Source organism: Bolinopsis microptera, chromosome 8 (genome assembly GCF_026151205.1).
Source record: "Bolinopsis microptera isolate Bmic1 chromosome 8, MBARI_Bmic_1.0, whole genome shotgun sequence".
NCBI classification, from domain to species: domain Eukaryota; kingdom Metazoa; phylum Ctenophora; class Tentaculata; order Lobata; family Bolinopsidae; genus Bolinopsis; species Bolinopsis microptera.
Window position 1 is genome coordinate 15,294,426 of NC_087079.1, and position 22,847 is coordinate 15,317,272.

Sequence of the window (22,847 nt, forward strand, 5' to 3'; positions counted from 1 at the left end):
AGACATGGCTATTGCTTCATACTAACAAAACACTTGATCGGGACATCAACCACAATCCTAAACCTTCGCTCCCCACATGTGGATCAACACGAAGCCTGCACAGATGAGGATTCCATCATGCGTCCCTGCTCGAAGCCCACTAATTTGAAAGTTCCTTGATTGCCTTATAAAGCAGAATCAAGCCCCCCTTACAGACGTGAAGAAAACCAAAAGAGGACGGCGGAACTACCATGAGCCAAGTGCACCCAAATGGGATCCCGTATGATCGACACTTCAGAGAATTGTAGATGATTACGACAACTACAGCAACCCTATGATTTCCTTAAAGCTTATCGGAATTTTGACTACCTTTAGATTTGATTCTGTATATTGTATTATATGAATTACTTTTATAACATTTAAATAACATTGTCCTAAGTTATCGACATCAAATTAAAAAAACTGTGGTAGTAAACTATTGCTCAGAGTCATATCTCAAATTGGACATGTTACGTATACAATTTTTAGCAATAAACGTTTAGGATCCTGTCTCTAATTGAAATGAGTCGTATTGAAATCAGGTCACAATTTCGACAGATGTCGTTTTTTTCTGGTACCTGATTGGACAGATGTCGCTTTCGGACAGATGTCGCTGTCCGGACAGGAGTCGTGTTACCAACTATTCTAACCAAAAATATTTGACAGACAACATCCTGATGAGACGCCGAACCAGACCCCCCAGCACCCACTTGAAGCTAGGTAACTTGGCTGAGGCGGAACAAGTCGACCTTAAGAGAGGTCCTTACTTCCGACCTATGAAAATGAAATAGGCCTGAAATGGAGTCGATAGCATGAGGCCAAATTGGGGGACTTGTCTGTCTCATTAAATGATATAAATTCAATGTTGTATTCAAGACTTTCTTTGGTTGAGATCCTTTTGATATATTTTTGATAAAAATTTCTTAGTTCTACTACGCTTTTGTCGGTTAATCGGTTTGCGATGGATGTTGGTTATTTCGTGATGTTTCGAAGGAACGGTCTATTTTTTGTATCTCAACATTTTTAGCTTGGTTTGATAAGAGAATATTTGTGAGTGATTGGTTATTTGAATATAAATTCCCTTTAATTGTGCCATGTTAATCAGTTCCTACGTGCCAGGATTCGTGCATTTGTTTTTGATTTTTGGGTGATACAGACTGGGTTACCGTGTTATTGATAAACACGTAGCTAATATGTAAGTTATGTGGCTAAATCTTTAGGGTGTTTTGGATTTAAGTATTCTGTCTTTTCGATCCCAATCCTGGTATAAATACATTTGATAGATAAAATTTATAACACAAGTCTTCTTGATTATCAATATTATATTTAATTTGATACCCCCGCTTAAACAGCCAATTTTGTAAATCAAATTTATGCTAACGCACAATTGCTGAATTTATTTGAAACTAATTTCGTAAGGGGGGGGGGGGGGGGGGGGGGGGGGGGGGGGGGGGGGTTGGGGGGGGGGGGGGGGTTGGGGGGGGGGGGGGGGGGGGGGGGGGGGGGGGGTGGGGGGGGGGGGGGGGGGGGGGGGGGGGGGGGGGGGGGGGGGGGGGGGGGGGGGGGGGTGGGGGGGGGGGGGGGGGGGGGGGGGGGGGGGGGGGGTGGGGGGGGGGGGGGGGGGGGGGGGGGGGGGGGGGGGGGGGGGGGGGGGGGGGGGGGGGGGGTGGGGGGGGGGGGGGGGGGGGGGGGGGCGGGGGGGGGGGGGGGGGGGGGGGGGGGGGGGGGGGGCGTGGGGGGGGGGGGGGGGGGTGGGGGGGGGGGGGGGGGGGGGGGGGGGGGGGGTGGGGGGGGGGGGGGGGGGGGGGGGGGGGGGTGGGGGGGGGGGGGGGGGGGGGGGGGGGGGGGGGGGGGGGGGGGGGGGGGGGGGGGGAGGGGGGGGGGGGGGGGGGGGGGGGGGGGGGGGGGGGGGGGGGGGGGGGGGGGGGGGGGGGGGGGGGGGGGGGGGGGGGGGGGGGGGGGGGGGGGGGGGGGGGGGGGGGGGGGGGGGGGGGGGGGGGGGGGGTGGGGGGGGGGGGGGGGGGGGGGGGGGGGGGGGGGGGGGGGGGGGGGGGGGGGGGGGGGGGGGGGGGGGAGGGGGGGGGGGGGGGGGGGGGGGGGGGGGGGGGGGGGGGGGGGGGGGGGGGGGGGGGGGGGGGATGACCATATAAAAAGTATATGTGTTCCACTCGGCGCAAACACGTTCAAACAATCATCAAAAACCTACACATAGCAAACAACAACAAAATAAACAGAAAAACTGCAGTGCACCTTATCACGGGACATTGTGGCCTGCACAGTGCACAAACACCCCCACTTCATTTGCAAATCAAGCATCAGTGAGACTGTTTAGACTGTTTAACACTTTCTTGGACAGTTCCCGACTATTGCCCAAATAAGAGGGCATATTTCCAAACTTCTCATCAATGAAATATTTGCCCAACCACAATATCACCACAATGTCAATTTCCGCAAAACCGCAACCTAACGCCTAATTGCCGAGGAGCTGGACCAGACCGGTGTGTCCCATTAGCCACTACTCCAGACCGGTGTGACAATAGCGACTACTCACATGTGTCCTGTCTATACCTCATTTTCATCGTCTATCCATTCGTGGGACACACCCAGGCCCGCCTCTCCTTTAAGAATATTTAAAAAATAAGCGGTCCTGGTTCGGCCTAGCTAGCTAGATATTTCCACCCAAAAATTCCCCACACCGTACAGGCAGAAAAGCCCGCCACCGCGCCCATTTCAGGTCCATTTTTGGCCCAATTATGCAAAACCACCTCAAAATGCCCAAAACCCCGTAGTAGTAGAACCATTATTGACAGTTTAAGCTATAAATGGTTATAACGAATTAAGGTTTATAACATCAATAGACAATCACAGCAGATCTCTTTGTGTTGCTTTTGGACCTATACCTACAACTTAGGGTACTTTGACTTTGAGATAAAAGCAGCATTAGTAGCTTGTCCATGAGCTAATGTTTATTGCAAAACAAGTGCCGAGTATACGTTCCCCTCAATCTATCATCAATTGTGAATGAATGGGAATAGCGAGCAACCGATTAAATTAAAGAATTAACATAATTAACAATGAACATAATGACATTATCCGTATTATTTTGCATATGAACCGTCCACTATCTCCCAATTTTGGGGTTTGGTTAAAAATATTACTTTTGTTTTTTGGTTAATGTAAGGGTCCATTACAAAGTCAAAATGTTTCGTAAGAACTTGTCTGAGATTCAGTGGTATAAATATATTGTTGACGTTGATATACCAAATTACAAATACATCCAGGTGCCTAAAAAAACATTAAAAAAAACCAAAAGCCAAAATTAAATTAGAGAATTTCGCAGGGTGTCGACTAGACGTCAAATCGACTGCACTAAAAAGGGGGTTTTTTTCTGTAACCCCCTGTTTTCGACAATTTGTCCCGTAAGGGATTGTTCAAATTTTTTAACGGCATTTTTTTGGGGGGGTTTTTTTTAAACCCCCCCCCCCCCTCCGTAATCAGTTTTACACATAGCTATTGTGTCAAAATTACAGTAGCGTAATCATTTGGAAACCCCCCCCCCCCTCGGCTGATTACGTAATATGCGAACGACCCCTAATACTAATATATACATATATAGTATATACAGCGGGGAGGGGGTAGTTAGTAAAAGTACACTTACGTTGGCGCTTATTTCTCAGTTGCTGAGTGCCCGATTGAAATAATTCCTTTTGGTATAACTTGTATTTATATTAGTGGTCATTCACATATATCAACCGTAATCAACCACCCACTCTTGACGGAAAAAAAAATTACCCCCCCCCCCCCCTTTTTGACTTTTTCCCCTGGAAAACATTTTTCTCTACGTTTCATGCTACCCTGATCATCATGAGCCGAAATCATTGTTATTATATCCGGCCAAGCACCTTCCAAACTACTTACTTTAGCAGCCGGATACCGGATACCCGATCTATTCATAAATTTTATCACTATCAGAATGAAATTGAGTGGGTAAAAAAGAAAATTTTGATTACGTAATCAACAGCCAAACCCCCCCCCCCCCCCCCCCCCCCCGTAATCAACCGTAATCATTTGGGAACCCCCTCCTCCTCGGCTAATTACGTAATATGTGAACAACCCCTTATCAATCATCCGAGGAATATACCGAATCAAATAATATCGATGATATATTGTATTTGTATAGGAATTTTGGTTCCTATGGTTGGGAATGAGGTAGTTGTCTGTTCACAGATCGCCCTCTAAAAACTTCCAAGGAAATATTTCCTGTAGAACCTACAATAGCAGGGGTCTGGGGGCGCTGCCCCCCGGAAAATTTTTAAGGAAATTAGACAATTTTGACGCATTTTCCAGTACTTGAGGGACACGAATTTACGTTAGCAGCAACTAAAAGAAGAAGCAAATTAATGTAAGTAGTCCGAATTTAAACTTGACAGTACATACTTCACAATTTCTTTTAACTACACATTAGTACTACACTTTGCGAAAACAAAACTGTATACCATAGCCGTCTGGTTTAATGTTATGTTGAAGAATAAATTTTCATGTTTTTGTAAACTTGTCCCCCAAATCCCGGGGGGGGGGGGGGGGGCAGCTGCCCCCTGCCCCCCCCCCCCCGGTGATGTAGCCCATGAGTGTGGAGTGAACTATATGTGCCCATCCTTGGAGAACCCGGCGAATGTCCTTGCTGTACGGCAGTGTTAAACAAGGAACTAAGGAACTGAAACCGAGGGGTTCCGTTCAGGCCCTTCACACTTTGTTTCTGTCTATTTTATAGTTCTAATGTACCGTCACAATAGTGACTTTAATATATAACTATATATAAGCAATTCAACGTTGATTGGGCGTGGCCTCTAAAAATCGAATTTCAATGAAGATATCATGCTTGATTGACGTAACCCGTCGTTTAAATTTGCGAAGTGTTTAATACCCAGCAAACCCTACCAGCCGGGGAATATCTCCAAAAGTAAAATAGATAGAACCTTCCGGTTTTCAACAAAATGTCCGTCTCGTAAATTTAAAGGAGGCTCCCCAGGAGCACAATTTGGGACAACTTAGATTCTGAATTAAACCGAAAAGTTTGATTTTTGGCTAAATAAAAGGTCACAGCTTTTAAACTTTGCAAAGTCATGTCGTTGTCATGACTACTAAACTAAATGCAGCGTGCGAAAGGTATAAACTCGATGTGACGCGCGACGCCAAACGTGCTGCTGAAAATCTGTCACCTCTAGCAAGCCCAGCAGGCGGTAAGGTTTTCTGGGTAGGCAAGAGAGCTGCATGAGATTGAGAGTTCATAGTTCAGCTGCAAAAGAAAGCAGAAGGAAGGGGGGAGAAATGGAAGGGGGGAAGTTGCAGGGAGGTAATATAGGGGGATGTTTTGCGATATAATTATAAGACTTATAATTTCGGCGGAATATGCAGTATGAAGTTTTAAAAGTCGATTTTGAGGGCGTAGATCGCGTTTTTACCTACCCATCCAGGAATCCCCTTTCTTGTTGGCGAAATTCTCTACTTTCTTTTGATATATTAAAATTGAAATTTGACTTGATTGGTGGAAAGTTATGGTTCGTCAAAGTGAACGTTTTAAAATGAAAGTGCAAATTCTTTTGAAGTTGAACGCGCGTAGGTTATAGGCCCAGCAAACCCTACCAGCCGGGGAATATCTCCAAAAGTAAAATAAATAGAACCTTCCGGTTTTCAACAAAATGTCCGTCTCGTAAATTTTAAGGAGGCTCCCCAGGAGCACAATTTGGGACAACTTAGATTCTGAATTAAACCGAAAAGTTTGATTTTTGGCTAAATAAAAGGTCACAGCTTTTAAACTTTGCAAAGTCATGTCGTTGTCATGACTACTAAACTAAATGCAGCGTGCGAAAGGTAAACTCGATGTGACGCGCGACGCCAAACGTGCTGCTGAAAATCTGTCACCTCTAGCAAGCCCAGCAGGCGGTAAGGTTTTCTGGGTATTCGATAAATATATATCATATATGGATGTGGATGTAGTGGATACAAAACTTTTTGGAGGACTTCGCCGCTTCGACGCGCCGCGCGAACTAGCATTCTTGCTAGCATTCTCGCAGAGCAACGATCTCGATGGGTTGACATCGTCAACCAACAAAACTTTTAAACACCGCGACCAGGTCGAAAAGATCCCGGGTGACCATTTCATGCTGAAGACACCAAATACAAACATTTTGTCTTAGCCTTATCATGAGTTATACTTCTACTTTTGTTCACTTTTACACATTTGCTCACATCACTCACAGTTCTGACATGGTTAACCACCTTCCTTGTGTTGTTGGTTAATCATATATATAAATACCTATTTCATTTCATATTTAATGTATATTTATCAGGGATCAGAGATCACGCTTTCACCTTTTGATTGTAGCTTATAATTATATTCAAATGTCTGTATATTAACAATTACAAAAGATATGGCCATCTTGGATCACAAATCTTGAATATGATTGTTTAACTAATAGGAGTATGACGTCATTATCACCACTTGGAGACGCGTCATCAAGTTGAGTGATTTTCAAAATCGATTTTTAATTTTGACAAAATGACAGCTTCTGAAGTCGATTTCACACCATTGATTTATTACTATTACATATTAAGGAGTAGAAAATCGGAAAGTTACTTACGTGGGGGAAATCGCTAAAATCAATGAAAGTTCCAATTTTCACGATTTTTCTCGACTTTGGAGTTCCGTTGTGATTAGAGTACTCTACTCAAAATCTTTTGAAACTTCACATGCTTATTAAACTTAAAGTATATAAATACTGCACACATATCAAATTTACGATGCACATGCGTCATGCATTCGATGCGCACACAACTGACAACGTCCGCTTAAAGTTTACACGTGCGAAAGGTGAATTTTTTGCTCATTCGATTTCGATTAGTTTTTCTGCTTTCCCAATCCCACGAAAGTTAATGACATATATTAATATTATCATTTTCTCATCCCAAACTTAAAGATTTCGAGCGAACACAAACTTTTAAAATTTGTTTAAGGGATTATTTTGAAAAATGTTGAAATAGGCATTATTGAAAGATTTTAAAATTTACACAAACACGTTCTTTTGGTGTGGCCCTGAATGACTAATCGAAATGATCCTAGTCTCTAATCTGATCCCAGCCCTAACCTTCACCCAATCTTTAACAAAAGCATATGCTGAAACCCTAACCCTAACGAGAAATTATACCAACTTCTTTGTATGGTCATATCACGTGATCGAGACAGTTTTTCGCCAATATCTCGCTAGGGTGTAGAAGAGCATTTTAATACTAATTGAGTAATCCTATGTCATGGTGGTGATTCAGAATCAGCTTGCGAAAATACATCGATCCAAGTTTATCTCTTTTAGAAAAATCTCTAAGATCAAAAAATCTCTAAGATCGGCTGTAAAGTGATTTAGCACGCTCGACACGACACATGACAGCCCTTTAAAATTCGCCAAAAAACCACGCCCAAGATTTTAAATCTGTTTGGGAAGTTATCAAATTCATAATATTGACACGCAAACGTTTATAAATTGATACTTGATAGCATCTTATTTAAATGTCAAAAATTGCTCCTTCGGCTTCATAACGCGGCTAGCATTTGCATTAATTTAAGACTGCAGAGAGTTCGGACGTGTTGCTTTAATAATCCGTCAATATGCGTTTATATAAACTTATAAAGGCAAAGCTTAGCCGTAACTTATACGTTAAGTCTCACTCTCCCAATCCCCTTGCTACAGCATACAAGTATACGTTATATATGCAATATGAAATATCCCTTTCGTGCACTCGTACGTGACTCGAAGCGTGCACGCCGCACGGCCGGCGAAATATAAAATAGCCGGCAAAAAGGGAAATGCAACGTGTCGGTGTATCAACTTTCCGCGCTTTTGTGTTCTAATTTTACTATAGATTCCCTCGCATAATTTTTTAAAAATCGCGTACTGAAGAACCCTGAGACTAAAGTATGACAATCGATTTATTTTTGATTTCCAGCAGTATGCGTACATTGTACTACTACTTGTAGGTTAAGGTATGACAGTTTCATTCGGCCTCAAAAGTCACGTGTTAATTTTAGGCACTACTACTAGTAGCCTAAGCCAGGTGCTATTATCATAAATATTATAACCATCAAATATACATGTCTTAATTTTCCGAGTTCAAATTTACGTCTGTTACCGTTTAAATCACTGTCGAATCTTAAACTGCTCACTTGCTCTGTTACCGGAAAACAACAATTTCATGTAATTATTGTCTACTCATTTAGTCTAGCTACGTTGATAAATTTAACTAATATCCTACTTTATCCCGAAGTTCTAGCCCTTCCATTCCCAAACGAATACATTATACCTTACCTGCCTTAGGCTACATCATAATATATTAATATAGCTTGTGATTAATCTCCCCGACAATATGATATACATAAATCTTTCTTGATCTCCGCATCTCCGAATCTATATTCCGTTTTATCTAATTAAGATCTTCAACTCAATTCGGAAAATGTTTTGATTTCAGTAATCTTTCTCAATTATCACAACTCAAGCCAATTCTAATTGTAGCTTGAAATTATTCGCGCTTAAAATAAAATATTTATACAGGAAGGATTATACTTAAATTTGTTGAGCGATCCGGGTCATGAATCTCCAAATAGTGACAATTCTCCTTACCGCAATAATCCTAACATGTCCTGTTTCGGGCATCGTCTGCTACAAGTGTCAGGAATTCCAATACTTGAACGGTACCCAACTGGAATCTAAATACGCTTCACTTAAGACTACGCAATGTGAGTTCAACGTTTAAGTATACAACGATTAATATTAATTAACGAATAATGTTAATTATTGATGATAATTTATTAATTTATTCAGTATTACTTGTCAGTGTCTGGTACAAAATTTTAACCTAAAATTAAAAACCAATCATAACAGAATTTGATTTTGATTTTTCCAGATCTTCGTCCAGAAGTTCAATTGTGTAATGTGAACCTTATAAATTACGTTTATGAACACAATTCCAATATCATCCATACGAATAAAGTCAAGTGACTAAGATCTAGATTATAATTTATCATAATTTCAGCGTGTTCTACGGACTACACAGAAACTTGCGCAAATGGCTACGAAACTGACTCCTGTATTTCATTCCGGATCCACTTCCGGGTTGAGAATAAAGACCTGGAGTTGCTGTGGAAATCCTGCGCCCCCGGGAAAGTGTCCTGCGAGGGCGTGGCCCCCATTCTACAGTCTTCCTTGACCAGGGAATCAGAGAAGTACGGAATAGATACGGAGTTGGTTAAGTGCTCCTATTCTCCGACTTGTGATGAACATGATTTGTGTAATGGTGAGATTCCTGGCTACGAAAACTCGTCCGAAAAAAGAAGTCTGCATGTGTTGACGGTGCTGGTTCTGTTAACTAGTCTCATGAGATAAAATTAATTAGTAATTCCAAGTACGAGCTCAAAGTGTCAGCGTCAGTTTCTAATCTCACTCTACACTCTACTCAATTTTCTTAATCGTACACTTTCATGAACAACTTTTATGTCAAGGAGATAGATATTTATATATAATCTTGCTAGTTGTATTAAAATTTACATCGACTCTTCAAGTCGATGAAAATACAGCTGTTTAACGCTTCAGTTTCAAGATTTATTAAATTTATGTAACTGCTTAACCGAGAGCAATCTTTAGAATATTTGGAGAGTTTTAAAACGAATTTCACTGCAACCAGACGACATTTATTTTTATTTGGGATTATAATTAATACGATATTTCTTTGAAAACTTAAGCATTGCATTTAAGTCATTTAAAATATATCATGATATTGACAGATCGAATATATGTAATTGTATTATCTTATCAAATTCTGAATAAGAGTTATACAGTCTACAGATATTTTAAATTTGAAAGCTAACAGAACAGCTTAAATCTAAACAATTTCTTAACCTTGCACGTGTCTACAAAAAACATGAAACACAGCAATCGCATACTCACGACAACTTACTTTCGAGTTCAGATAATACAAATTAACTTAATTTGTAACTGATATCACGGCTCCCAATATGATACTAAACGCCCTTTTTACATTGTTATTATTAACATTGTTCCAAACAGGACAGCAGTCAATTCCCCGATTTGTAAACAAAAAGCTCCATTCGTAATTCGAATTGATAGATATTGTCCATTATTCAAGCAGAGGATGTGACGAAATAGCGTTCGCCTGAAGAGTTCATCTTTCCTTATGAAAATTCCAGGATTATGTTACAGGTTGGCACCAACTTTCATCAGCCTAGCGAAAACAAGTCCTATCATTTTGTTATTGCCCTGAAATGATTTATTTTGAATATATGCCCTTCGTCGTAAACTTTATGTTATCGATTTGATTTAAAAAAATTCGATTAAAGTCGAACGAGAACTATTTGAATGTCGGTCTCATTTATGTAATTGTCAAATTTACCTCAATAATGTCCTCGGGCAGTGCAAATACTGTAGCTCCAATCTTTCTCGCCATAGTTAAACAGTAACGGGCATTCTCCAACTTATCCTGTTGAGTAAAACATTAGAATTGTGCTAAAAAAGTGATTAAATGTTATGTAGCCTCGTGATTATTATATTTTTCAATTCAAAATGGGTGATCAACGGTGAACGGTAACTGGTAAAACAGTGATCAAGCAATTCACCTCAGGAGTAATCCCCGCTGCCACCATATCATAGCCTATACTCCCCGGTTGAATGATATCTATCAGATCCAACATTGCCTGGCTGCTCGTCAGAGTAGAATCCCTGAAGTTCCTGAAAACATGGCGACCTTTCTTCACCTTGTCCTCCTTCAGCTTCCTGGTTAAAATTGTGCTGCATTGAGTATTCCAATCGCTGCGTTCGAATCTTTAAGATTCAATTATTGCCGCTAAATTCCATTGTATTAATAAAATTTGTAGATCTAACAATTATAAACACACAAATTACTTTAACGACGAATAACGTAATAATAAAAGAGGTTGCAGCGAGAGACTGACTTGTTACACCACTCGATGACTTCCTGTTCAGTAAGTTTCTTGTCACTGTCACCGTACGTCATAAGAGATAGAGTATAATACCGCATCATCTGCCAGAGAAGGGACAGCAACAACTTGTTACCCTCGTAGATATTGTTACCTTGAAAACACATCTTGTTATCTGGTCGTGGTGGAATTACATCTCCTTAGTTCAAGTTGTCATTTAATATATCCGAGTTAAGATCTCATGAACCCCGATATTGCAGGGAAGTCTAAACTCATGGCACTTATTAAACTGAAGATATCATTACGCTATGATATATCGATACACAACAACATTTTCTCCCTATTGGGGAATACCATACTTCCCAGATTTAAAAGAGTCTGTCGCTTCTCTGAGGGAGCAAAAGTGAAATGAATACAAACAGAGGGAATGTCACACCAGGTAAGGGGTCGTTCAAATATTACGTAATCAATTTTTGGACAATTTGTAACCCCCTACCCCCGTAATCAGTGTCAAATTTACACTAACGTAATCATTTGGAAACCCCCCTCCCCCCTCGGTTGATTAAGTAATATGTGAACGACCCTTAAGATAAGTACTAACCCTCTATTCCGACGAGTACAAATCCCAGCTCACTTCCCAGCGTGATGCAATAATTACAGTTCTCCACTGCGTGGTACACTTGTTGGAGAGGTTTGAAGGGAGGGACGTTTATCTCGTCCTGGTTCACCATACCTGGCTTCAAAACGTTGAAAACCTGAGAAGAAGTCGTATTAAAAACAGGTTGTTTCACAAAAACACTCATTTTGATATTTATAATGGATATAATGACTAGAATTTAGAATAGATGCTATCACCTGTAATAGGAGGTAGCCATCTTTTAGGTCCTCGTAAAGGTAAGAGACGTACGGTGTGAAGTTGAGACTGTTCAACCAATGTCTGAAACCTGTGAAAGTGTTGCAACTTCGTGAAACAGTCACCCAATCTCTTTCAAAGGACATTAGATGTGGACAATATTCAAAATAGTGGAACAATCATTCAAATCTAGCATATTTTAACAAATAATCAAACTTAAATCAACTAATTAATAATCATCTAATAATCTTAAACATACTCTTTTCCTCTCTAGTTTCTTCAAAGAACATTTCTGTTTGATCGTTGTACTGCATTTCATCAAAATCATCAATTTGGTCTTCTTGATCATCTACCTCTAAGGACGGAAAAGCGTTGAAAAGTTGAGCAATAAACGCCGTGTTCAGCTTGATGTTACCCTTGATGATGTCTCGGGGAGTCACGAAGTTTAATACATCAAGATCTCTTGCGTATTCAAGGAGCATGTCCATTCGGTCTTCTAAATCAGTCTCCTGGAATACAATAAGTAAAGCCGCGGCTAATAGGGGCCATTCATAAAACATTTTACATATACACAACAACTGAAAAGAAAAAAGTTAGTTTCAAGAACAGAACTGATATTGTTATTTATATAACACTAAGGAAGGAAATGAGAAGAATGTAAAACTGACCCTGAGAGGAAGAAGGTCGGTGTCTTGAGGTGCGATAGCGGTGAACAGGTAGGTGTAAGCCTCCCCATTCTGTATGTCTTTGTAAAAGTTCTTGATCTGTTTGTGGTCACACACCCTCCTCATATGAAAGTTTACCCATCGTACCAGGAGATCTTCTGGAGTTTTTGCCATTAACTTAGCTGAAATTGAATGGAGCTTGGTTAATATTTGGGTTCAGAATGCAAATCAGCTAGTTAGGTCAAATTGAAATGTTGAGTACTAAAATGAAACGAGTAAGATGATCTAGAGCAGGACTCTAATTCAGCTATTCAATTTCATCATGGTAGTTATCTTACCCACAGTTTCTCCCTCATTGAGCAATATCTTAAGTCCGGGGTAACTCTTCAGGTTGATGTGAGCCATCAGTCCGGCTCTAATTACCTGCCATACTACGTTCAGCTGGGACTGTTTAACTCCGTCAACCATATCTTCAGGTTTGATGTTAACTATGCGGCAACCTGCGCAAAGTATCATTGTCAAAATAACACTTCTGAATAACAAATTTAAAAATAAAACTTCTGCCATCCCATTTAGTTTTACGGAAACAACCTCTATCTAAAAATTACAATTTCAACACTTTTATTAAGCTTCAAATGTTTAAGAGAACCATGATACTTAGACCATACTAATATATGGGACCGAAATACTAATATATAAAGGACCGAAAAAAATTCTTGGTCTGTAAAATTAGAGCCGATGACTGATGAGGTACGTAAATATATTTCAGCCTACCTATGGCAACACACGAGTTCAGGACCAAGTTCTGATTTTCCAGCATCATAAAGTAGTTGAGCGGTCTAGTTTTTGGATAGTTCAGGGCTCTCTCGTCCACTGAGCCAGGAACTGAGTCGTTTATCAACTTACTGGATTGTAGGATGTATTAGAACACTAACAAATAAAACACATGTTGTTATGCTGGGGGACTACAAACCCTTCCAGCTAGTTTCAAGCTGTGATAAAATTTACTCTAAAATCTATGTATGGCAAATAGTTGGAAATATGTTATCAGTTTCGCTATCAATAGATTCATCTATATCATGTGCGTGAAATCTACCTACCTGAGAAGAATGCCATCCTTTATCATATCAAAGAAGTGATCACCTTCCTCCTTGAGAGGCAGGAACTTTTTAAAGTAATTTTTTGTAAGATATCGATCATTCTTCAATCTTTTGTTTATCCACCTCACAAAGGCCACCTTCTCCTGGATTAAATTTGGGAATGTCAAGATTTTGGATAAATATAGACAGATATGCTCAAATTGATTATTAAGTCTTAAATGTTTGTAGTCATCAAATTGTCGTAGATTATAGATTAAATTTAACTTATCAACAGACTTCAGAGTTCAGATATGACTCAATGAGAAATCGCCGTTATTGTTAAACATAATTAAGGATGGTTCAAAATCGAATAATACGTAAGCATGATTTCGGCCATACAAGACCTCCCACTCCCCTCTCGGCCATTTTACGCATAGGTATTAGCTGCTCTTTAGTAATACTAACTCTCTAGTAAGTACACTCAACGGAAAACTTTCCATAACCTCCCCTAGACGTTCACGTAACGCACTAACGATCTCTTGAACCAGTATAGGGCGAAAGTTAAAGCAGAAAATATGAATTAGCATACGCGATGTTTGGAATAAACACGATTGAAATACAACAGCAAGAATTTGAGATAAAATAAGCAAAAAGATTAGGTTTGATATTCAAAGCATTTAGGATGTGAGAAGAATTGTAAAATGGACTAATTGAACGTTAAAAGTAGTATAATAGTAATAGTATGGTAGTAGATAGATAAGAAGAAAGAAGAACAGTTAGCTTAAATCATGTTCGACCTGTTCTTCGTCTAACTTCTTTTCTTGTTCCTATTCGGAAGGTGACATGAAACTTTTATCAATAATAATTTGAAATGATTTAATTTTCGCAATCGGAAGTTATTTAAATTTAGCATTATCGCAACTATAATAGTAAAACTTACGTCATCGGCAAAGCACTGTTTTGCATCTTCTTTCGATACTGATTCCATCGCAATGTCTCGCTTAGTCACCTGCTGTGAATGTATTGCTTAATCATTGCTACAAAATATAATCTACGGCTATAAATTAACTAGGATGAAGAAATACAATTTCTATAAGTCAATTAAAAGTTCCATTTGTCACTAAGTTGCTGGGTTACTTTTTCAGAAGCCCTCGGCCTCATTAACGTTTATTTTTGCTTTTATCTATAAGATAAAGAAAGGCGCATGCCAAGTTTAACATCTCCACCTTACATTACTTTGTGGCACACCAAGGTTAACATCTTAATCTCGTGTCACTTTGTGGCACATGGAAAGGCAATGTCGCCCACTTGGCGCGTGGCTGGATGTTGGTACTAAGGTACTTACCGACATAATTACATAATGGGTGTCTGGTATACCAGACATCTCTAACACACATCTCTAACACACTAACAGTAACTTTACAAACACATTGTTCAGTGTTCACTTAGAAGACAAAACCAAAGCAATGCTTTGTTCTAGCAACAAACTTGTATTTGGGGCGTTAAACGCTCTATACAAATAAAATACCCTTCTTAGTTCTTATAGTTATAAATATATAACATATTGGGCTGACGACACTAAATACTTTAATTTATTCATGCATTACCAAAATGCTGCCGTGAATTTTGTCTTGATGAAAGAATATTTAGAAACCTAGAAAACTCCACGATTTGAAATATGAATTGAGAATGGGATGATGATTAATCACTCTACACTCGACCGAGCGTGCTAAATCACTCTACAGTCTGTCTTCGAGACTTTTCTAAAAAGGCCCCTGACAGTCGAAACTTAACTGCTTCAATGCATTTTCGCACGCTGTTTCCGAATCACCCCTCATGACATAGGGTTAAAATGCTCCCCTAGCGAAATATCAGCAAAAAACTGCAAAGTGATTTAGCACGCTCGTTGAAAATGAGCATTCAACTTACTTTTTTTTCCGGTGTTCCGCACAACACCGTGGATATCAAATGTCGTTACTTCAGTGAAATTTTAATGAACTTCTATCTCCGAGGCGACTTCATTTTCAACAATTCAACTGCACTTGGGTGTTCGATGTTAATATCAAATAATATGATAATATTTTAAGGACACTTTATACTTTTATACGGCTTTATAAATATAAGCACCCCTTCCATGGTCCCGCTCTTTCATCGATGAGATAATAAGTCGGGCAGCGTCTAACAAAAAACAAAAAGGGATCGTTCATGCATTTTGCATTTACTGGGCCGCGCTCAGCCTGTCATTCCGCCTAATCTCTATTATGAACCTGATAGCCTGAGGTCCCCAGGTAACGTTCACATATACGTAAGCCAGATTTGGGCAATTTCAGACCACCCATCGTCTCTCCGTAAGCCACTTTACTTACAACAAATGCAATTGACAATGTGATACTGATAGTGAATCAAAAGTCCTTGGCTGGCTCACGTAATATGTGAAGTGTGAACGATCCCCAACAATAAGGTTTAATACACAAAATAATTAGCAATGGTTCGACATGGAGAGTTCAACTTCAATTGCCTCCGATCGCGATACAATTTTCAGATCACGATTTCCGTGATAAATGATTTCATATTTTCAACCAACCGACAAAAGAGTGAGATAACAACTATTGCAGGGATGTTAAAGGGCAGATAATTAAGTGGACTAGATGGCTTGGCCGTGTAACTGTACATGACTGATGACGAAACAATGTCACCTTCATTAACATGCAGATTAGACTTAGAGTCACGTAATGTAGTCTACCTTAGGTACCTAAGAATCTAACATAGACCACATCACCTGCATGCAGGGTCACGCAGGTGATATCATGATATTAAATGTTCATTAGGAGTCCTGGGGTCGTTCACATATTACGTAATCACTTTTTGGCCCATTTTTAACCCCCCCCCCCCCATTCCGTAATCAGTTTTACACATAGCTATTGTGTCAAAATTACACTACCGTAATCATTTGGAAATCCCCCTCGGCTGATTACGTAATATGTGAAGTGTGAACGACCCCTTACTAACGAACCAGTATATGAGCAGCTTCGGAATCGTTCAGGAAACGATAAGATCTAGCAAAGGCTACTGGAACTAATGTTATTCTATAACAGAACACAGAAGCACAGACAGTTGATAACATATAAATATAATCTGTAATCGGTGGGACACATTAGCAACTTAAAAGCTGGAACTCTACTATTTATAACGACATCAAAATTCAGCAACATTAACGATGGAGATTAACACCCTCGCGTCGCTGCAGATACAAGTTGGTGTATTATATAAGGACAATGGTCATTGTGCAATGTGCACCACCATTGTAAATGTATACTGTATAGTATCCTTCACAAAAACTTTACCAAGAGCAGCGCTATAACGATGAACAAATACACACCTTACAGGCTCCACATCAGGCTCCACAGAGCAGGGTACAACTACAAGAGAGAGAGAGAGAGAGAGAGAGGGAGAGAGTTGTAATTGCACTGAGGATACGCGCAACGAACGGCAAGCCTGCTAATGCCCATTGCTTGTGCTACTGCTAATGCCTATGCAAGAGCCTGTAAATGAATGCTCTGAACAGTGAACATTTAACAGATGTAATGAGTAATGAGTTTCAACATCTTATTTGATATGAACCTGAACAGGTAGACCGATCAATGAACCGTTACCTCTTCCTTCAAATTTATACACCAGAGAGCTAATGATTATTCACTATGCATGAGGCTGCACAGGACATGTTGCTAATGCTAGCATTCACCAAGAAGAAATCACTAGAATAATGACTTCAGTGTTCAGACATCGTATTTTGACCAAGCCTAACGCTTGAATTCCTATGAAACTGAAAGGACAAGCAAGTCATACAAATGACTTTGGGAGAGTAGTTCAGGTTAACGAGGATGTAAAGGACATAATGCGTCTCCTTAGTCATGTCTATGTCCATAGTTTTAAACGGTTACACACCTTAGACAATAGCAAACACAGTAATCCTGGATGGTGAATATCATTATAAACACAATTAACATTTGATCGTCAGCCACGTTATCTCCGTACCTAACTTGGGTAATCATTCTTGTCCCATTGTTAATAAGTAATCCCTATTAAAGAGCAGATATGGTCCTAGGACAAAGAACAGCCTCCTCCTTCTCCGTCCCACTCGCCCGGCTATAGCCTCACCCAGTTATATTCTTCCTGAACCTTACGTTCCCTCGCCCTTATTTATCATTTTATCGTATAATAGCGATGCTAAATCAATAATGCTTATTCATCAGAATTCAGATCCTTGCACCTGTTTTGATTAGTAATCAAGCATTGTATCACTTCCCCAGAAAAGATAAACACATCGGTTAAAATATTTAAGAGTCAGTGTTTAAATTCATACTTCAAAGATATCTCAGATTGCGGTAGTAAAAACACAACTCCACTTATCAGAGTGACAAAATATATAACAACAATACAAAACAGGTTTTGATAAATTCTGAAACAATAAATAGCATTAAAACTCGAGCAAGTTTAATCAACAGTTTCCTCGTAAATCTACATTTAATGGTGATCCTGTCATATTTAACTCTTGATTCCCGAATCTCCTGTTCAGATAAGTAGGTAGGACCTTAAGCTTTAGTAAAAATAATCCTAGCTTTGTTTAATTTTGTGTGACCAAGTTGACACATATGCTGAGGTGGTATCAGGCATTAACCGATGGTAGAAAACCGTTATTGTGACCATTATTTCTCTGACCAGAATCATTCTGTTCGGAGTCTTCAGCTGACTTATTTTTGTAAACAGCAGTCCCGTCTATTGATATGATAGTCTCTGAGGGCCCAACAGCTTGCTTTGGCCGTTCTCTCTTTACGCTTCTCCGACTTGATGACCTGGATCTGACGATATTGGGCGACGGTGATTTGTTGCTTTCCGAGGAGGTGGGCAGGGTTGTAAGGAGCTGGGACTCCTCGAGTTTCTTCTCCTTTCCAAGGAGGAACCACGTGGTCATCACGCCTTTTCCCTGTGGGAGAGAGTAGTTTAGGATATTATGTCAACTGTTCAATACAGGGGATTCTGTGCACTGAGCCTACAACAGTACCGATCACGGATACACTTGTCGTATGGTAAACAGAGTATATGATGGAATTGATGTAGATTGTTGGCATTATCCAAAAACTCAAGAAGCTCGACCACTAAGAAAAACCGTTATGGTTAGAGTAAAGGTTAGAATTATGGAAAGGATTAGGGTAATGTTATGGCAATAAATGCTGTGTCCGTTCCTCTAATCAATAATTATCGGTTGTTCGAGGTTACAATCTGTCTATTCCAATGAACCAGAACCCTTTACTGGAAAATAAACACCAAAATTGGGCTGTAAAAAGAAATCGGAAGAAACTGAATCAATATCATACAGAATCCCATTGAACATAACAATCATTAATTTATAATCATAATTTCTGAAACCACAAGACCATCATGTGGTGCTGCTGGCTGCAAATCCCTCGTAGAATCATTGTGCTCACGCTCATCAAGTCACGTTTGTAATCTTGTTCCACCAAACATCGGATCATAATAATCACCCAGGCTCGAATCGAACATATATCCATTTCATGTCATGCTCCAATACTCACGCTACAAAATTTTGAGAAGTTTCGAGGTTGATTTCCTGTAATTTTCATCCGCAAAGTCGTGAGTGGTAAGGGGGCGGCGGGCTCTACGGCTCTCTCTATTGGGACGTCCCGAATTGGGCCGACCAGTCCTAGCTATATTGTTAGGACTGGGACTGGGAACTACTACGCCATTCTCAAGTATAGCGGAGGTTTGTTGAGAAAATACTGGCTGTGTTCGCAGTTTCTCGGATTCTGGGTTATCCAGTAGAAACCAGGTCTTCATTTGACCTTTTCCCTTGAGGAAACAAACTTAATTCAATACATGCTTCATAACGATATTCACATTGCACATTTCAAATTTCACAATTCAAATATCACAATTCAAATACCACAATTCAAATATCACATTTTACATTTCTAATATCTAAATGTTCATACAACATGACATATTATTATGATTTACGACAGTAATACCAAATTCATGCTAAACATGAAACACATTTTTAACAAAAACATACGGCCAAGGTTTCTACGATCCAACACATCGTACAAGTTACAACACATACAACACACATGCATTAAATAAATAACAGCCAAAGAATGGCAAATGAACTCATTCTTTAGTAAGCGAATAAAAAAGGAAAACAAAAAACAAATTAATGATCCCACACTGGGTATGCCTCAAACAACGGTAGTATCTGTAAACGTTATTCTAACATCCTTGTTGGTGTCAGAAATTAACGCAAGGTACTGAAGTTTTGGACGAGAAGTTAAACGCAGCCTAAAAGTAAAACAAGTTCTAATTTTCAAACCTAATTTGGAGCCTGTCCTCACTCTGCTGCGACTGACTATTAAGTTAGTAAAGTGCGGAGAATATTGAAGAATATTTTGAGTCTTACCTTGATAGCTATCTCCCCTCTAGACTCCAGCTCGTAGCCTCCGATCTTTGAGAGGGCATCGTACGCGTCGTCACTCATGTGAATCTTAAGAGGAAGACCGTTAGATTCCATCCTACTTGCGGTGTTGACGGTGTCTCCAAAGAGGCAGTAACGAGGCATCTTCAGTCCTACCACTCCGGCACACACTGAACCTACAGAAATGTTCATTATTACGACGGGTTTTCCGTTTTAACACGAGGAAAGTGAAGCTGGTATACGGTATAATATACCAAAGTCCGCGACAAGAGTTCAAAATTAGTTTACACTTCAGGTGAAACAGACGGACAGCCTGGTAGTGGTAATGGGAAGGTTATTACCAGTGTGCAATCCTATCCTCAATCTGAGCTGAACATCAGGTTTGTGCCTCACTTTGAACTTCTTGACGAAGTTAAGAAAGTCGAGACTCATATTGGCTATCTCAGCGACGTGTCTGTTTCCATTCCGGACGGGCAGGCCACTGACTACCATGTACGCGTCCCCGATTGTCTCCACCTTGTACACGTCGTGACGTTCTACTATACCGTCAAACAGACTGTATAGGTCGTTTAGTAGATCCACAACCTGTTGAGGAGGTAAGCCATAAGGTAAAGGAGTTATCAAAATAAAGATAAGTTCGTGAAAATAGTAGATTCAAGATTCAACTTAGGAGATAATGTGACTGCTAAAGGTTAATTAGTAAATGAAGTGTATCGATGGATCAGAGAGAAGGAGGGGAGCAAATTGTTGTAACCTGGAATGGTGTTGATTGAGAGCTGAGATCTGTAAATCCGACAATATCTGAGAAATATATCGTAACTTCATCATAAGCCTGAGGGGCGACTGGCTCTCCTTGCTTCAGTTTCTCTGCTATCGGCCTGAAGATAAGTAGTACCTGTTATTATACTAGAGAGTTATTATTTTTGTATGACCGGCTTAATCAGGAATAGGGAGAAAGTGACAATTAAACAAATAAAATTGGCAACCAAAGGTTACGGACGAAATTTTAAATTTCAAAATTATCTTACTTCGGAAGCATTCTACATAGAAGGTTGTCAGCTTTTTCTTTCTCGATGGCAAGCTGTTCACTCCGCTCAGCAACCAATTCCTCAAGGTTATCAGTGTATTGTTCCATCATTTTTATCATTCGATCAGTTATTGATCTCTGCCTAAAATATAAAAGCTGTTACCCACCAAGTTCTGTCATTGTCTACGAGAAGTATAGTAAATATCTAAATCCCTTAATATATATAAGTTAATACTAAAGCTCTAAAGGTTATGAAAGGTGTAGACCAGCTGTCACCCATGTTGTGCTCGCCAAGTAAGCAAGTAGCAATATCCATTAACCCAAAAGGGCATAACGGCTTTTGGCACACAAAAAACACGCAATTGTAACCAGAAATGTTAAGTAAGACGGTTACTAAATACTAGGGTTGTAAATTGACCAAACTCAAAAATGGGAACAATGCAAGAATGGAAGAGCGGGACAAAATAAAAGAGAAAGCCATAGAGATAAGATACGGTGTATCTGCTATTTCATCAACTACGAACATTTTAGTGCAGTTTTGAAAATAAGATCAACAGAAGAGGTTCCTTTTATAGCAGCCACCCAAATGAAGTCGATGGTACTCATCATTCAAGTGGCTTCAAACTAGAATGTAGATAACGAAATGCTGTGTCCTTCTTACAAGCTGGATGAAAATGTTCCAAAATTAATCGTCTTACCGTCCACTGTGATTGTAAAGCGAATAAATTTATGTGACATCGTTTCGGGCACAGTATTACAAATTAAGGCGTTCGGAGGGCATATATATTTTTGAGGGATTATCTGAAATCAATCTTTCAAAACCCCCATTAGAATTTATTTTGTTAAACGGAGTAGAGGAATTCAACTAAAATCTTACTTTTGAGGTTGAAGGACGTGTAAGAAAGCTAGAATCTTGGGGAAGTCGGGTCTTGACAAGGGCTGTTCATCCCAACACATTTTTATTAATTCAGCAAAACCTTCAGTACATTCCAGCGGCATGTCAGGACGGAACGGTGGCACATATCCTTCCTGGACCTTCATCACTATCTCTGAAAAAGGGATTAATGATCAGTCGATTTGCTTTACAAACCATTTTTACAAGACAAGTTTTCAAAGAGTGTTAAGATCTCACGACGTGATCTGGAGTATACAGTTATAAACTGTATGTTAACTGTACCTTTAGCAGAACAATTTACATCTCCGTATGGAGTATTTTTCGACATGATCTCCGATACGATAATAGCAAAAGAGTAGATGTCTCCCTTCTGAGATCCGATCGCTCGTTCTGGGATTGTTTCTCTTTGTCTCAGATGCTCTGGAGCCATCCATAACATATCTGATGAGGAATGAGGACATTTATTATTCATTATTCATTCATTTTCCAACTAATTTAACGATTGCAATGTCTAACCTAAATTCGCTGTGACCCTCAATATCGAGACCGTATATATATAGAGCCTTATGAAATTCTTGTAAATTAAAAATGGCCTAAACTTACCAAAGAATTTCCCATCTTCTGATTTGAGGGGATCTACTAAAGCATATGAAGACAAGAACTTCCTTAATCCATAATCTGTAAGCTTTAGCACCCAATGAGAATCAATTACACAGTTGCAGGACTTTAATCGACCGTGAAACTTTATAGGTGAGTTGTGTATAGCTTGCATACCCTGTAAAGCATTATCGTAAATTATGAATCCCGATTCTACCTCATTTAGC

At 40.0% G+C, this 22,847-nt stretch overlaps 2 protein-coding genes across 10 annotated transcripts in view; both read right to left on the reverse strand.

Moving 5' to 3' along the window:
* Nucleotides 1–9,794: 9,794 nt before the first annotated feature.
* On the reverse strand, nucleotides 9,795–15,657 carry LOC134819729 (fimbrin-like). 2 transcript variants are annotated; one of them, XM_063829829.1, is made up of 14 exons: nucleotides 15,544–15,657; nucleotides 14,555–14,626; nucleotides 14,412–14,441; nucleotides 13,636–13,778; nucleotides 13,310–13,440; nucleotides 12,874–13,035; nucleotides 12,539–12,717; nucleotides 12,130–12,379; nucleotides 11,873–11,961; nucleotides 11,619–11,772; nucleotides 11,033–11,171; nucleotides 10,697–10,853; nucleotides 10,474–10,560; nucleotides 9,795–10,340 (listed from the first exon to the last, which is right to left on the reverse strand). In XM_063829829.1, the coding sequence occupies exons 2-14, from the start codon at nucleotides 14,600–14,602 to the stop codon at nucleotides 10,278–10,280; spliced, it is 1,632 nt and encodes a 543-aa protein (XP_063685899.1). In that variant the 5' UTR covers nucleotides 14,603–14,626; nucleotides 15,544–15,657; the 3' UTR covers nucleotides 9,795–10,277. The 2 variants fall into 2 exon arrangements, with proteins under 2 accessions (XP_063685899.1, XP_063685900.1); XM_063829830.1 differs by lacking the exon at nucleotides 14,412–14,441.
* Nucleotides 15,658–17,942: 2,285 nt separating this feature from the next.
* The window catches only part of LOC134819086 (atrial natriuretic peptide receptor 2-like), a 42,996-nt gene continuing 38,091 nt past the window's right edge, over nucleotides 17,943–22,847 (reverse strand). For 4 of the 8 annotated variants that reach the window (XM_063828846.1, XM_063828843.1, XM_063828848.1 and 1 more), the window contains 9 exons: nucleotides 22,627–22,798; nucleotides 22,306–22,464; nucleotides 22,006–22,177; nucleotides 21,130–21,270; nucleotides 20,856–20,979; nucleotides 20,443–20,686; nucleotides 20,087–20,277; nucleotides 19,209–19,482; nucleotides 17,943–18,598 (listed from right to left, as the gene is read on the reverse strand). In XM_063828846.1, coding sequence (XP_063684916.1) covers nucleotides 19,210–19,482; nucleotides 20,087–20,277; nucleotides 20,443–20,686; nucleotides 20,856–20,979; nucleotides 21,130–21,270; nucleotides 22,006–22,177; nucleotides 22,306–22,464; nucleotides 22,627–22,798 — 1,476 coding nt within the window. In that variant the 3' untranslated portion in view covers nucleotides 17,943–18,598; nucleotide 19,209. The remainder of the gene's footprint in view (nucleotides 18,599–19,208; nucleotides 19,483–20,086; nucleotides 20,278–20,442; nucleotides 20,687–20,855; nucleotides 20,980–21,129; nucleotides 21,271–22,005; nucleotides 22,178–22,305; nucleotides 22,465–22,626; nucleotides 22,799–22,847) is intronic. The other 4 variants (XM_063828841.1, XM_063828840.1, XM_063828845.1 and 1 more) reach the window with 1 other exon arrangement.